The 12,937-nt window shown below is 35.1% G+C and overlaps 4 protein-coding genes across 6 annotated transcripts; all 4 read right to left on the reverse strand.

The window, feature by feature from the left end:
- On the reverse strand, positions 1 to 2,899 carry LOC105762445 (WAT1-related protein At3g30340-like). The gene is made up of 6 exons (XM_052624839.1): positions 1,384 to 2,899; positions 1,233 to 1,295; positions 1,029 to 1,145; positions 554 to 944; positions 326 to 477; positions 1 to 236 (listed from the first exon to the last, which is right to left on the reverse strand). Exons 1-6 carry the CDS (start codon positions 1,563 to 1,565, stop codon positions 98 to 100), a joined length of 1,044 nt encoding a protein of 347 aa, XP_052480799.1. The 5' UTR covers positions 1,566 to 2,899; the 3' UTR covers positions 1 to 97.
- A 530-nt stretch (positions 2,900 to 3,429) lies between these two features.
- LOC105763986 (uncharacterized) lies at positions 3,430 to 4,100 on the reverse strand. The gene has a single exon (XM_012582406.2). The coding sequence runs from the start codon at positions 3,983 to 3,985 to the stop codon at positions 3,578 to 3,580; it is 408 nt and encodes a 135-aa protein (XP_012437860.1). The 5' UTR covers positions 3,986 to 4,100; the 3' UTR covers positions 3,430 to 3,577.
- Positions 4,101 to 6,577: 2,477 nt separating this feature from the next.
- LOC105763987 (glycosyltransferase family protein 64 C3) lies at positions 6,578 to 8,420 on the reverse strand. 3 transcript variants are annotated; one of them, XM_012582408.2, is made up of 2 exons: positions 8,163 to 8,420; positions 6,578 to 7,817 (listed from the first exon to the last, which is right to left on the reverse strand). In XM_012582408.2, the coding sequence occupies exon 2, from the start codon at positions 7,745 to 7,747 to the stop codon at positions 6,728 to 6,730; it is 1,020 nt and encodes a 339-aa protein (XP_012437862.1). In that variant the 5' UTR covers positions 7,748 to 7,817; positions 8,163 to 8,420; the 3' UTR covers positions 6,578 to 6,727. The 3 variants fall into 3 exon arrangements, with proteins under 3 accessions (XP_012437862.1, XP_012437863.1, XP_012437861.1); XM_012582409.2 differs by having other exon boundaries at positions 6,578 to 7,831; XM_012582407.2 differs by having other exon boundaries at positions 6,578 to 7,873.
- Positions 8,421 to 8,959: 539 nt separating this feature from the next.
- LOC105763988 (probable inactive purple acid phosphatase 29) lies at positions 8,960 to 12,717 on the reverse strand. The gene is made up of 4 exons (XM_012582410.2): positions 12,230 to 12,717; positions 10,873 to 11,267; positions 10,350 to 10,800; positions 8,960 to 9,354 (listed from the first exon to the last, which is right to left on the reverse strand). Exons 1-4 carry the CDS (start codon positions 12,594 to 12,596, stop codon positions 9,314 to 9,316), a joined length of 1,254 nt encoding a protein of 417 aa, XP_012437864.1. The 5' UTR covers positions 12,597 to 12,717; the 3' UTR covers positions 8,960 to 9,313.
- Positions 12,718 to 12,937: the final 220 nt, after the last annotated feature.

Raw genomic sequence — 12,937 nt, forward strand, 5'->3', positions numbered from 1 at the left:
TTTTGGTTTAAATAGTTTACATATATATATATAAATTCCATAAATATATTTATTTCAATACAACATTTGCTTGTTGCACAAGTAAACTAGAAATTGGTTAAACTTGTGGCGTTCCATTGCAGTCTTGTTCCTCCATTTGTGGCTGTTTGAGGTTTTGAGTTTCTTCTTTAGCCTCACAGTTTCTGCCCCATAGCAGAATATATAAACCAATCACAACAAAAACAGATCCAACGGCACTGTTCAATGTTCATAGCCAATAAAAACATGTTAGAAGCCATACAGAACCAGCAATTAATAGAAGGGGTAAATTTAATAAGATATAAACCTTCCAAGGTAGATTTGCCCATGTAGAACAGAGAAATCAAAAATGGCTGCAAATATTTGCACCAAGGGAGTGAAAGCTGAAGTGAAAAGTGGACCCTTTTGTTTCACACACCAAGACATTCCCACATAGCACAAACCAGATCCCACCATTCCCTATAGATTGAAACAATCTGGGACTGAGATTATGAAACCAAGAATTGGAAAACATCGCAAAAAGACCGATACTTACTATGTACGCCACCGTTACGAGTTCGAGTTTCTCCTTCAAGACCCATCTTGTGAAATCCCTTTCTGTTATCAAACTTATAATGGCTGATTGAATTGCACTGAAAAAGGACAAGAATGCAGTACTAGAATATTGGCATGGATATGTCCTTCCTATACTGGCTTGCACTAGGAACCATGATGACCAAAAGACGGTACCCGCGGCTAGGAATATCGAACCGATGCCCCATCTCTCTTTCTTAACGTAGTTCACAGCGTGAACCATGGTCTCTGAATCCGACCTGACTAACGTTTTCCCTTTGTAAAGCGTCAGCACCATAGCTCCGCCGATGCAACCCGTCGTGCCCACAAACTTGGCGATCCCGGACTTGTTTTTAATATTCACTTTCTCTAACCTGCAAAAAATGTATGATATCGAAGACTTAAGACCGAGCCGTACCGGACCGAGTTTAATACACTTGGTGTTTAAGACTTTTTACCCAAATGGTAGAGCCAATATGAAGGTAATTGCAGGAACCATATTAAGGAATGCACAAGAGAAAGTTGCAGATGTATATTCAAGTCCCAAAAGGAAAAAATATTGACAGAGTGTCGCCCTGTAAACCAACATTTATTATAAGTTTCTTAATAAACTTATGAAAATTATATAAAAAGCCATTAAAGGATTTTTACAAGCTACTAACCCTATAAGAGCATTAAAAAAAAGCTGGCATAAAATTCGAGCTGTGAGCTTTGGTCTACTTTTCCTGCAAGAAAGCTAAAAAAAAGCCCGTTAGTACGGTGCGCGAGTTGACGATGATTTACTTCTAACTGTAATTGTACCGAAAAGGTTACCTTTCCCAAAAGTAGGCAATTGGTGCCAAAAATACAGCTGAAATTGCTTGACGGTACATTAAGATGATTATATGGCTAACACCATTATCAAGAACTTTTTTGACAAGCACATTTGTTATAGCCATGGCAAAGTTTATAGCCACCATTGCAGTCACAGTCTTCCATTGTTGGCAGCTGTTCATCTTATACAATATTTGTGAGAAAAACTTTGAGCTTTGAAGATGTAATTCGGTGTTTGCCAGTTTTTATAGGGGTCTCTCTACTCTGAAATTGAAATATGAATTGTTTTGATATTCCAATTAACTTTGCCAAACTTTTTTTTTTCTCATTTTATTCTGTTCTTGAGCTTTCTCTTTATTGCCTTTTTGAACAGTAAGAGATCATAAGAATCAAGAAGAAAAAGTTCATGCATCATCAACGAGTTTTAGACTTTTTGGAGAGATTCATTGCTAGTATTGTTAATGTCTTTCGAGAGGACGATGGATCAAGAGTCAGTTTTGTACCAGTGGGGGCGTACAAAGGAAGAAGTATGGGGGCACCCGAAGTTTCTGCTTCAGAACACTATCTCTTGAGATGTTTGCTGCGGTAAAACCATCGTAGAGGCGCTTAAACTATGAGTCTATGTACGTTTGTTAAAAATTACATCCATTTTTATTGACTAATGCATGTACTTTATTTTGATATATGGAGACCAATTTTTAACAAAAAGACTAACTTACTCTTTGATATATTCCGGCTCCTTATATAAGGGCCTATATAGTACTTTTACCTATTCTTCGCATGTAATCTCTAATATTATACCTACATTAAAGGGTCATTACTATCGTGACGATATTGATTGCATGAGAGGGCATGGAGAAATAAAAACTTGCTTACAAGTGATAGGCTGGAACATTTGTTTTTATTCCGATAAAATTATTTCCAAACTCTTTGTTAATCTTTATTTTACAAGATTCCAACTTCAAACTTAAACTCGAAACTTGAACCCAAACTCTATTTTGGTATAATACAAAATTTCGTTACATGTCATTAAGCATCTAAGAAAGTGGTGACAGACAAGACTAAGCATCGGCTTGTTGTGTGTGGCATCCAACTCCAAAGATACAAAAGATTGACTGGGTAATTTACAAAGGGGAGTAGAGCTGAGAACATTATGTCAAGTCTTGGAAGAAAAAATGGCAAAAAAGAAATAATTTTAAATTACCTACGATCCAAGTAATCAGATGCTTATTATTTTGTTCTGCTATAAACAGAAAAAATAAAAATGAGAACCATGATTTTTAATTCGGCTAAAAAGTGTTAAATTTAACATCGTGAGGCAAAATGAGAATTAATTATTAGTTCAAATCTGACTTGGATATATGATATTGGTACTCGATTAGGATGAGTATTGTTGTAAAAGAGATGTTTAGTACAATCAACTTAAAGTAAACAAATATTTTTAAAATAATATTGAACTCTTATTAAATTTAAAATCAAGTAAAATCGAATCCCAGAACTATCAAGGGTTCCTAAATAAGCAAATTTTCAAAAAATTAATTATGAATTTCATCCCCATTAAACTACCTTTTCAATGTTTGTAATTTGTAAAGTCTAAAATTTTAAACAAAGAAACCAATTTCTCAATTCTTATAAAGTAAAGAGACAAAATCTACTCATAACTCTTGATTATTATGATAATCACGATACTAATTAAATTTAAACCCAATCCACAGAATTAAATATTTTCAAAACTTTAAAGGACTTGCTACCACTAGCTATTCTGGGAATAACCCTCTTTATGCCTTTCTTCTATTTTAGGACATTTGGGGCAATTCTGGATAACCGTGGAAGTTGGCTTCAGTCATTCAAAGGATTATTCTTTAAAAAAAAAAGGATATGAAAAATGTGCGGATTTCTATGTCCATTGCTTGATTTCCAACATGAAATTCTAAATCCTTTTGGAATTTCAACTCAATCAATACCAGTAAACACGATGCTCTCTACCCCCTCCAATGATTTATTTTTTCATAAGAAAAAGGCTCTAATTATCGATGAATTCAGGGCTTTCCTCAATGAAATGGATAAAGATTTTTCTAAAAAAGAATCAAATTGGTACACAATCCAAAGAATTTGATTTACAAATAGTAGACAAAAGAAATACAGATCGAATCAATTTTAAAAATCAAACACAAAAGCTCTCACCTTTGAATGATTAGAAAAGACCGCACAATACAAAGAAACCGAGCAAGATCAGCCAAACAATGTGAACCAAAAGCAACGCTTGACCAGGAACCGACGCGCTACCTCCATTTCCAACTTCACAAAATCCTGATTTCGCCACGCGAGTGCCGGCACAGTAGGCATCCGCGCAACCGCACCAATATGTTATGCCGTCGACGCCACAAACGGGCTCCGTTCGGAAGCAAGTGACCGGACACGATGCCGGCTTGGTGAATCGAGCGCAGACGCCTTCGTTATCGTCGGCGATGGTGAATCCATCGGAAGGTAAACGGATAGATCTTGAATTATCTGGAGAAGATTGTGCGATCTGTGGAGAGAAATAAAAGAAGAGGAGAAACAGGGTTAAGAGGTAGGACGGAGTTGCCGTGAAGCACGGCATGTGGATGAGATCGGAAGGAACTGCTGCAATTAATTTTTCGAACCCTAACCCTAATCCCCAAATTGAGTCGAGTTTTTTAACGAGGCAAATAAAAGTCGGTTAGCTAACGTAACGTCCATATGACTTTTCACCCTTTTTTTTTTAAATTTATTTTAGGTTAACACGTGGTCCAAGTCCCTGCATTCTTCCTATATTTGTAATTTAATCTTTATACTCTTTCAAATTTAAAAATTCAAATCCAAATTTTAATACTGTCAAAATTCTTCTACTAAAATGATTGGTGTGATATTTTAAAATAAAAATTTTACTTAGTAGCAATTTAATAAGAAAATTAAATTGTAATGGATCTGAATTTAACAAATGAATTTTAATGGTGTTAACAATTGAACTTACATGAAGAATTAAATTCCTAAAATAAAAGTAAATTAATTAATTTTAAATTTAAAAATAATATAAAGACTGGAACATATTTTAACCATATATTTTATTACACTTTCTTGTTATATCGTGTTAATTTAATTCATTTGCAGACACATTTTTACTTTTTGTTGAAAAGGATAAACAATACAATAGTTATACTAAAATATCAATAAGTAACAGGTTTTATACAAACAATTGCAGGCCCTCATCCTTGTTAAAAGTCAATTTAGTAATGCGATCAGCTTCTATATTCTCTTTTAGAGGGGTATGTATCATTTCCCATTGTACCATTATCGACAATAACTGCTGAATACGTATGATAAGTATAGAATTAGATGATCTTGAGAAAGCTACCTATATGGTTTGAATAACCTTCACTATACTTTGTCTCAATTCTTATTATGTAATAACATCAAGCCGTCAAGAATCCCCATAGTTCAGTATTGAATACCGAACATTTTTTATATTAAACTGATTTGCAAGTAAAAAAATATTGAATTCAATTATTTAATTAACATTAATTTTAAGTTAATTCCTTAAAAATATCTCAAACTAATGGTATTTTTCGTAATCATGCTCTAAGCCCAAATCGATTGCATCTACTTTTCAGCAGAAGCATGTTTGTTTATATATTTAATAATAGATTAAAATAATTAAATATATAATTGCAATTATAAATTAATCCATAAACTTTGGTTCTCTAAATTTTTTTATTCCAAAGGTAATATTCATCAATGTCTGGTAAGATAATTAAAAATATTATTTGTATGCAAGGTAAACTTTTTAAAACTACTAATAGGGACTATTTAATTGTTGGCCACATGTTCATCGAGTCTTAATTTAATTAGTATGACTATTGTTGTCAAGATAGGAGGACGTGGGTTCGAGTGCGTTGAAGTACATTATCTTCTTATGTATGGATTGGGAAAGAATTATGAGTAATTCTAGGTGTTATATAAAAAAAAGAAAAGTAGATATGATCGAACTTATAATAAAAAACTATACATCATCAATTAAGCGAATTAAAAAGTTTTCATATTCAATTATTTTGAATTAATTCTTGACATTTTAGATTTAGGATCATTTTAAATTCAAATTATTTTATGTAGTTAAAGTCATGGATCATTACGTATTTGGATTATTTGGGTATTGAATCATTTCAAGTTCGAATCAATTTCAAGATAAAATTAAAAAATATGAACTATTGACTTTTTACAATCAAATCGGATTAGATTGGATTTAGATTAATCAATTTAAATCTTTAAGCTCGAATTCAAATTGATAGGTAGAATTAGTATGGGAGAAAACTGTAAAATTCTATTGTGAAAATAAGATAAAAATTCAATTCTGGTGTAGCAATCAGCAGCTGACAAGAGTTGAATAGTAGTGAACAAAATTTCAGTCAAGTTTTCTCATGGGGAAGGATTATCTAATATTTGGTCCCTGAATTTAGTAATTAGGTTCATTTTGATGCTTTTTTTTTTATTCACTTTGGCTCCTGAACTTGACAACTAGATCCATTTTGATCGTAAATTTAGATTTTGTCAAGATTTGATAATGCGACCAGTGTTCTTCAAACATGACTGGTTGATCGAACCGATTAGACTAAGAACCGATCGTTATATTGATCCAAACAATAAATTTAACCAATTGAATAAAAAAATTGCTAAAATTTGATAAAAATTAAAAATTGGACCAAAAACATGTAGTTAAACAAATTGAACAGTTTAATAAAATTTTTATTTTTTAAACTTTTATGAATTTTTAATTAATTATTTAATTATTGCCAGTCTAGCAATTGAATGGATCAAATCGAGAACTAGTGTCTGATCGATTCATTTGCTAGTCCGATTATTAGAACACTACATGTGACACTCTAAAATTGCATTACGTCATCACCTAAAAATTTATATAAATTTTTAAAATTTCAAATCATCAAACTTATAATTTTCAAGTTCGGTAACCAAAACGAATCTTGCTGATAAGTTCAAGTGCCAAAGTGGATAAAAAAAAAGTAAAGATATCAAAGTAGACCTAATTGTCAAGCTCAGGGACCAAAAATTATATTATTGGGAAAGTTTTACGAAGCTGAATAGCTGATCATAGGATTTAAAAGCTGCCTGAATCATAGCCAGAAGTGGGCACATACAAATCCAAATAAATAAAATATAATTTCTTAACAATCTAAGGATACTCAATTATCATTGATCAATGTTGATTATTAGTTTGTTTTACTGTAACTGTGTCACCATGACGAGTATTCGCACACTATCCTATACTACACTGTATTTCATTGTAAAGTGACACAAACAAAAGATGAATTCAATGGTCACAAAGCACCAAATTGGAGCCTTTCTTACAAAGGCCTTGTTCTCCAACAGAAGAAACCAACTTACCGTAACTGTATCGGAGGGGCATCCTTCCCAAAACTCTATGGAACTCAGTTATACATTTCCCTCTCCTCTTCCGGTGCTCTGCTTTCCTACTGCTCAACCCCACGTCTCTTACTAGTCTTAAGCCATCGCCGTCGCTATCTTCATTTCTTGGGTCTCCCCAATCTCTGGCCCTTTCCGCTCCCACCATTAAAGGCCCTGTATTTGTCTCCTCTGCCACCACAAAGTTCATCAGAATATCCTCGCAATTCCGCATCTCATCAACCATCTTCCTCATCTCATGCATGGGGGAACCTCCTCCGCAACTGTACTTGAACAAATACTCCCTCTTCATCATCATGAACTTGGTGAGCACTATAGAATACTTGTTCGGATGCACCGTATAAATCCACTCCTTCCTTGTCATATCTATATCATGCGATCTCACGAATATCCCAATTAAACGATCTGGATTCCCCTTCCACATCCTGAATGCGAATTCCACCGTTTTCAAATCCACTTCCACGTCATCATCACACACCAGAACGGCACGGGTACCAATCGACGACCTCGGCAGGAACCGGGCATTCAAGCTGCTTGACGGTTGAGGCACGAGGGAGATGGCAGCATCGCCCCAGGATGAAACCGACAGATTGTATGCCAATTGAGAAAGAGTAAGGGGTGAGGTGGAGGGGTTACCCCAGAGAACCAGCACAGAGGATACCACCGGGGATGCGGAGTAAGAGGCAGCAATGGACTGAAGCAGAGGGATGCGGGACTCGGAATAGCCATTGATGAGAACAGTTAACTGATCAGATCTGAGAGTGCGAGGATTGGGCTGATTTCCGGGGTGGCATACTGACAATAAGATAGTGTCTTTTTCAATGTCTGAAGAGAGATTAGGGATGCGGAGACACAACACAACCGAGAGGGAGAAGAAGAGGCAGACTGCAACTGCATAAACTCCCATCTTGGCCTCAACTCAACTCGACTCCAGTCAACTTGAATGTGATACTTAATTGACCAGCACAAAAGTAGCCCTGTTTTGTTTTTCCTTTTTGTTTGAGAAATAGAATGAAAACCCTAAATCCTTGTTCTTAATTAAGAAAAAGAATTTACAAACATAATCAATTCCTAAGATAAGATAGCACTAGCAGAAAAATTGCATTTGCATTTGCATTGCAGCCCTAATTGGATTTAATTACTAACAAATGATTTTGTTTTCGGTACCTAAACCAATCAAACTTCAAAAAAAGAAAAAACCCAAAGGAGGCTCCTCAAACAGTCAAGCTCATGATCTCCATCAAATTCAATCTTCTTTCAATACCTATCTTAAACGTTTAGCTTATGTAAATGTAATCAATCATATAATTCATATTAGTTACCTTCCGATGGATTTACCACCGCCGATTGGGAACGGAGGTATCTGCGCACAATTCACCAAGCCGGCATCATGCCCGGCCAATTGCTTCCGAACGGGGCCTGTTTGCCGCTGTTGATGGCGTGCTCATGCCTTCTGACCTAGTACTCGCGTCGAGAAATTAGGGTTCTGTGCTGCACAGCAACCAAAAGAAGAGGAGAAAGAAGGGTAAAATGTGGAACGGAGTTGCCGTGTATTATTCACAAGTTAGTCCTCCCATTTTAATTTGTCAAAATTTCATCCTTGTACTTTATAAAACTGAAAATTTAAGCTTGAGTTAATTCTTTTTTATAATCCATTTGATATAAATTGTTAAATTGTGGACTTTTACTAATTTCTTTCGGTAAAAATATCATAAAAATCCCTATACCAATAATTAGGTTGCAATTATCTCTTTACTCAAGAAATATGTAAAACAATTCTTATGTGTTAAATTAACAAGTAAAATGATATGTTTTATTAAAATTTCATTCATTTTAGTATTAAAACTGACTTCACTTACGAAATAACCCAATAATAATGACACGTGTATTTTATCCAGACGTAGTGGGACCAATTTTAAGAGTAAAAATTAATGAAATTTTAACCAAATATCAATTTGCTCTTTTATCTAATGTAAAGAGACTAATCTACCCATTTTTTTAAGTAAAGAAAGCAAAAGACAATTAAACTCCTAATACAAAAACCTTCATGATAATTTACGATCTAAAATGTTGAACTAAGTTTATTCATTATGGAAAAAGAAAAGAAAAAGAACGACAATTGAAGAAAAGGCCAAACAAAATTATTTATACTTTCAAAAGATACATATTTTAGTCGAAATATTCCATTCTAACATAAGATTTCCCTTATTTTTTACCCAAAAAATATTAAAAAAAAAAAAACAAAACAAGAATAGAACTTTTAAAGCAATGTTTCATATGTAAACAATCACAATTCGTAGGATTATTAGAAACCAGCACAGCACCATTGACTGCAAGTCCTTCAAGTCCGTAAACCATTTTACACAAGCTAAACTCCATTTTGCATAGTAGTCCGAAACTTGAAAGCCGGTTGAGATCAAAATATTCCGAGACAATAATGTAATAATACTGTCAGTTGGTCTGTTCCCGAAGTTCAAGCAGGACTGCCATTGATATGTTTCTTTCTACGAGTACCTGTAATGATGCCAATTGCCAAACCAGATATGACTTCCGTATCAACTTCCGAAACAAGCAAATGAATTCATTATGCATATAACTCGAGGTCGGGTTTAACATAGATATGTCATGCATGAATTGCATACTTGTATAAGAAGGAACGGGAACTAAAGCACAAGACGGAGAATCGTTACACTGATATTGTGAGATGCGAAATCGCTTTAAGACTCAAAAGGACCAAACTTAAAAAACATCATGTTGTTGTTTATTCCTACAAATTCATATCATCTAATGCACTAATCACCCTGTGTTTTTTTATTCCAAAAGCACATACAAGTACAGTTCGAAATTGATGAACATGAGTCATTTCACGGTAAAAGTACTAGGGAGATTCTTGCAGTAGAAGTCGAATTGCATTTTGCCCTCTCTACTAAAAAATGAGCAAATTTATCCCCGTACGTTAGATCAAAGAACAAACCAGTCCTTTTGATAAAAATTTCAACCAATTTTTACCGTTAAAAACTGGTCCTTTTTGTGTCAGCATGAAACACAGTGTAACAGTAAAAATGGATGAAATTTTAAACAAAAAAGACCAGTTTGCTATTTGATCTAATGGTCAGGAACTAATTTGTTGTTTTTTTAGTAAAAGGGGCAAAATGCAATATATGGGCCTCCATGGTACTTTTACTGTCATTTCACCAATATTGCTGCTCATTCAGATATAAAATGAAATGACATCTACAATTTACAATCTAAAACATGCAAGTTCGAGACATATCCCCATTATTCAATGAGCTACCTTTAACTTTTGCCTATTATGTTTCGAATTCAAGGATAATAGGAGACAAAATCCTAAAGAAAGACCATCAAGAATAATTAGCCTCGCAACAGCAGTCAGTCATGTTCGGTTACGGTCCTGTTTAGTCGGCTAATGTCTAAAATTCACGGTCATAACGTTCTTAAATAGCTTTCTAACCTTATATGTAAGAGTGACCAAAGTTACTCGACTTTACCAGTATGTTTCTTGCTCCAAAGGACCTCCCCGTCAATGGCAGTGAGATGTTTATCATCAAGGCGCTTCCACGTCTTAATTGACTTGACAGTACCCCAACCTCCTTCCTCAGTCTTCTCTAAAGACGCTACCACCACCCTAGCTCTCCTAGGCCATCCAGCTTTCCCATAAGCATGGTATCCAAAACCACCACCATAACACAGTTGTATACCAGTCAATTGGCCACAAAAATCGTTGACGTGATCATGACCAGTAAATACAGCCTTCACATCCCCAGCTTCTACCAAAGTTGTGAAGAAACCCGAGTTCACGGAAGCAGAGCCAATGTCTTCTTGTCTCACCCCAGTGAAGTTCGTTGAGTCAAAACTTGCAACTTCAGGCAACGGTATGTGAAAATAAACAAGTCCAGGTGCAGATGATTTTTGAGCATTTGGTGGGCTCATGTAAGCTCTCTGCAGAACAAATAAAACAATTCACTAGGCACGAAAGATGGCATCCAAACGAGAATCAAATGAGGTTCATACCCGAAGCTTTGCAGAAGTACGTTGAAACCATAACTGTTGAGAGGGTTTAATCCAACCATAACCCGGGATAGCTGGAACCGTCGAGTAATCTCCACTGTCAAGGAAGTAGAGATTGAGAATAGATTTGTTTACAAAACCGGACCCTTCGACTCCACCGACCTCTAGGTTATAGTTGCCAAAACCATCAATAACATGTAATTCAGAAGGATTGAATTGAGACAAAGTATGATTCAATCCAACAATGTGTTTCATAACGCCTTCCCTCGATAATGTGCCTTCTTGGTCATGGTTCCCCAAAACAGCAGCCCATGGAATTCTAGCAGCAATTGCAGGGGCAAATGCTGCATCCATTGATTTCGCCGAATCCTTGGAATCGAATCCATAGATGTTATCCCCTAAACATATATGCATAACAGTTGCATATCACAATAAAGAACATTAAAGCCACCATATAAACAAAAGCAAGCTTGCTCCACCTGTATGTTAACTAAACAATTTACCAACTTAAAGATTCAATTTTCACAATTTCATCTCATAAAGTTCAAATTTTAGGGTTTTGGTTGTAAAAGTACCTTAGAGGCCCCTGAAGTAAGAGTCAGATGACATTTTGCCCTCTCTACTAAAAAAATAGGCAATTTAGTCCTTGCATGTTAGATCAAAGAGTAAATTGGTCCTTTTGTTAAAAATTTCATTCATTTCTACTGTAAAAATTGGTCTTTGTACGTCAGCATGATGTAAATGTGGCATGCAACGTTTCACTGTCTGGTTATTCCATCAGTCACACCAGTTTTTAACCGTACAAATAGATGAAAATTTTTTAAAAAAATGACTAATTTGCTCTTTGATCTAATATAGAAGGATTAATTTGCCCATGCAAAGAGGGCAAAATGCAATCCGACTACAGGGACCTCTATGGTACTTTTACCGTTTTGGTCAATATCCTCTTTCATCTTATGCTATGGTATTAATAGCTAGCAAGAAGAAAATTCAGGGTATTGGCCAATGTCCTCTTGAAACACCATTAAAGCCACCATATAAACAAAAGCAAGTTTGCTCTACTTGTATGTTAACGAAACAATTACTAAATTAAAGATTAAATTTTCACATTTTCATCTCATAAGGTTCAAAATTTAGGGTTTTGGTCAATGTTTACAAGAAGAAAATACAGGGTATTAGCCAATGTCCTCTTGAAAGCCACCATATAAACAAAAAGCAAGCTTGCTTTACCTGTATGTTAACTAAACAATTACTAAATTAAAGACTAAAATTTTCACATTTTCATATCATAAAGTTCAAAATTTTCCCACAAATAGCATCAGTTGATTCAAACAAAAAAAAAAAAGTTCATTAGCTTTACCAGTGAAAATGATGAAATTGGGTTTCTCAGCTTCAATCATGCGGTGGATAAATGCCGTCGTGTTAAGGTCAGAGCAACCATCAACTTGACTAGGCAACACATCTTCACACGGTGTCGTTTTACCATCAGCGTAGTGCATGTCCGCCACTTGAAGTATCTTGAACTCTCCGTTCCGGCCAAACCTAAGCTTCGGCGACGGCTTCCGCGATAGATGATGCTGTTGCGGAGGATGTCGCCTGACGGCGGCGGAGACGTTAATGGGCACAAAACAAAGCGAAAGCACAGCGATCGCAAGTGAAACCCAGAGGTTTTTCTTGTTGATGTTAACAAATGTTGAAGAAGGTTGCACCATTGTTGCTCTTTTCATTTACCCTTTTTCCTCGGTTTACAGTTAATGATACACTTCCCCGTTGTTTGGGTTTTAAGGCACCGTGAGAGTTGACAGCAGAAGAGGATCACAGAATCACAGGCACGCTGTGGCCTTTGCTTTCCCCGTCATACGTCGTTTGTATTAAATTTATGTATTTGTTAAAATAAGTCGTTTTACTCTTCAAAATTTTAGAAATTAGTCTCTTCACTTTTCAGGTTTCAAAATTCAGGTCTAATTATTAATATTGTTAAATTTATTAGTACAAAATTTTGAAATAAAAAAAATACACACTTGGTAGCCATTTAACTAAAAAAGCGATATTGTAATGAAACTAAAAT

Source organism: Gossypium raimondii, chromosome 12 (assembly GCF_025698545.1).
Source record: "Gossypium raimondii isolate GPD5lz chromosome 12, ASM2569854v1, whole genome shotgun sequence".
In the NCBI taxonomy this organism is placed as follows: domain Eukaryota; kingdom Viridiplantae; phylum Streptophyta; class Magnoliopsida; order Malvales; family Malvaceae; genus Gossypium; species Gossypium raimondii.

Bases quoted from the DNA above. Each gene is read 5' to 3' on its own strand.
- LOC105762445 (XM_052624839.1), bottom strand. From the start codon at position 1,565: ATGAACAGCTGCCAACAATGGAAGACTGTGACTGCAATGGTGGCTATA. The intron at 1,146-1,232 runs GTTAGTAGCTTG...GTTGGTTTACAG, and splicing joins TTTTTTAATGCTCTTATAGG to GGCGACACTCTGTCAATATT. The intron at 945-1,028 runs GTAAAAAGTCTT...CATTTTTTGCAG, and splicing joins ATATTGGCTCTACCATTTGG to GTTAGAGAAAGTGAATATTA.
- LOC105763986 (XM_012582406.2), bottom strand. From the start codon at position 3,985: ATGCCGTGCTTCACGGCAACTCCGTCCTACCTCTTAACCCTGTTTCTC.
- LOC105763987 (XM_012582408.2), bottom strand. From the start codon at position 7,747: ATGGGAGTTTATGCAGTTGCAGTCTGCCTCTTCTTCTCCCTCTCGGTT.
- LOC105763988 (XM_012582410.2), bottom strand. From the start codon at position 12,596: ATGAAAAGAGCAACAATGGTGCAACCTTCTTCAACATTTGTTAACATC. The intron at 11,268-12,229 runs GTAAAGCTAATG...ATATATGTTTAG, and splicing joins CAATTTCATCATTTTCACTG to GGGATAACATCTATGGATTC. The intron at 10,801-10,872 runs GTATGAACCTCA...TTTGTTCTGCAG, and splicing joins GTACTTCTGCAAAGCTTCGG to AGAGCTTACATGAGCCCACC.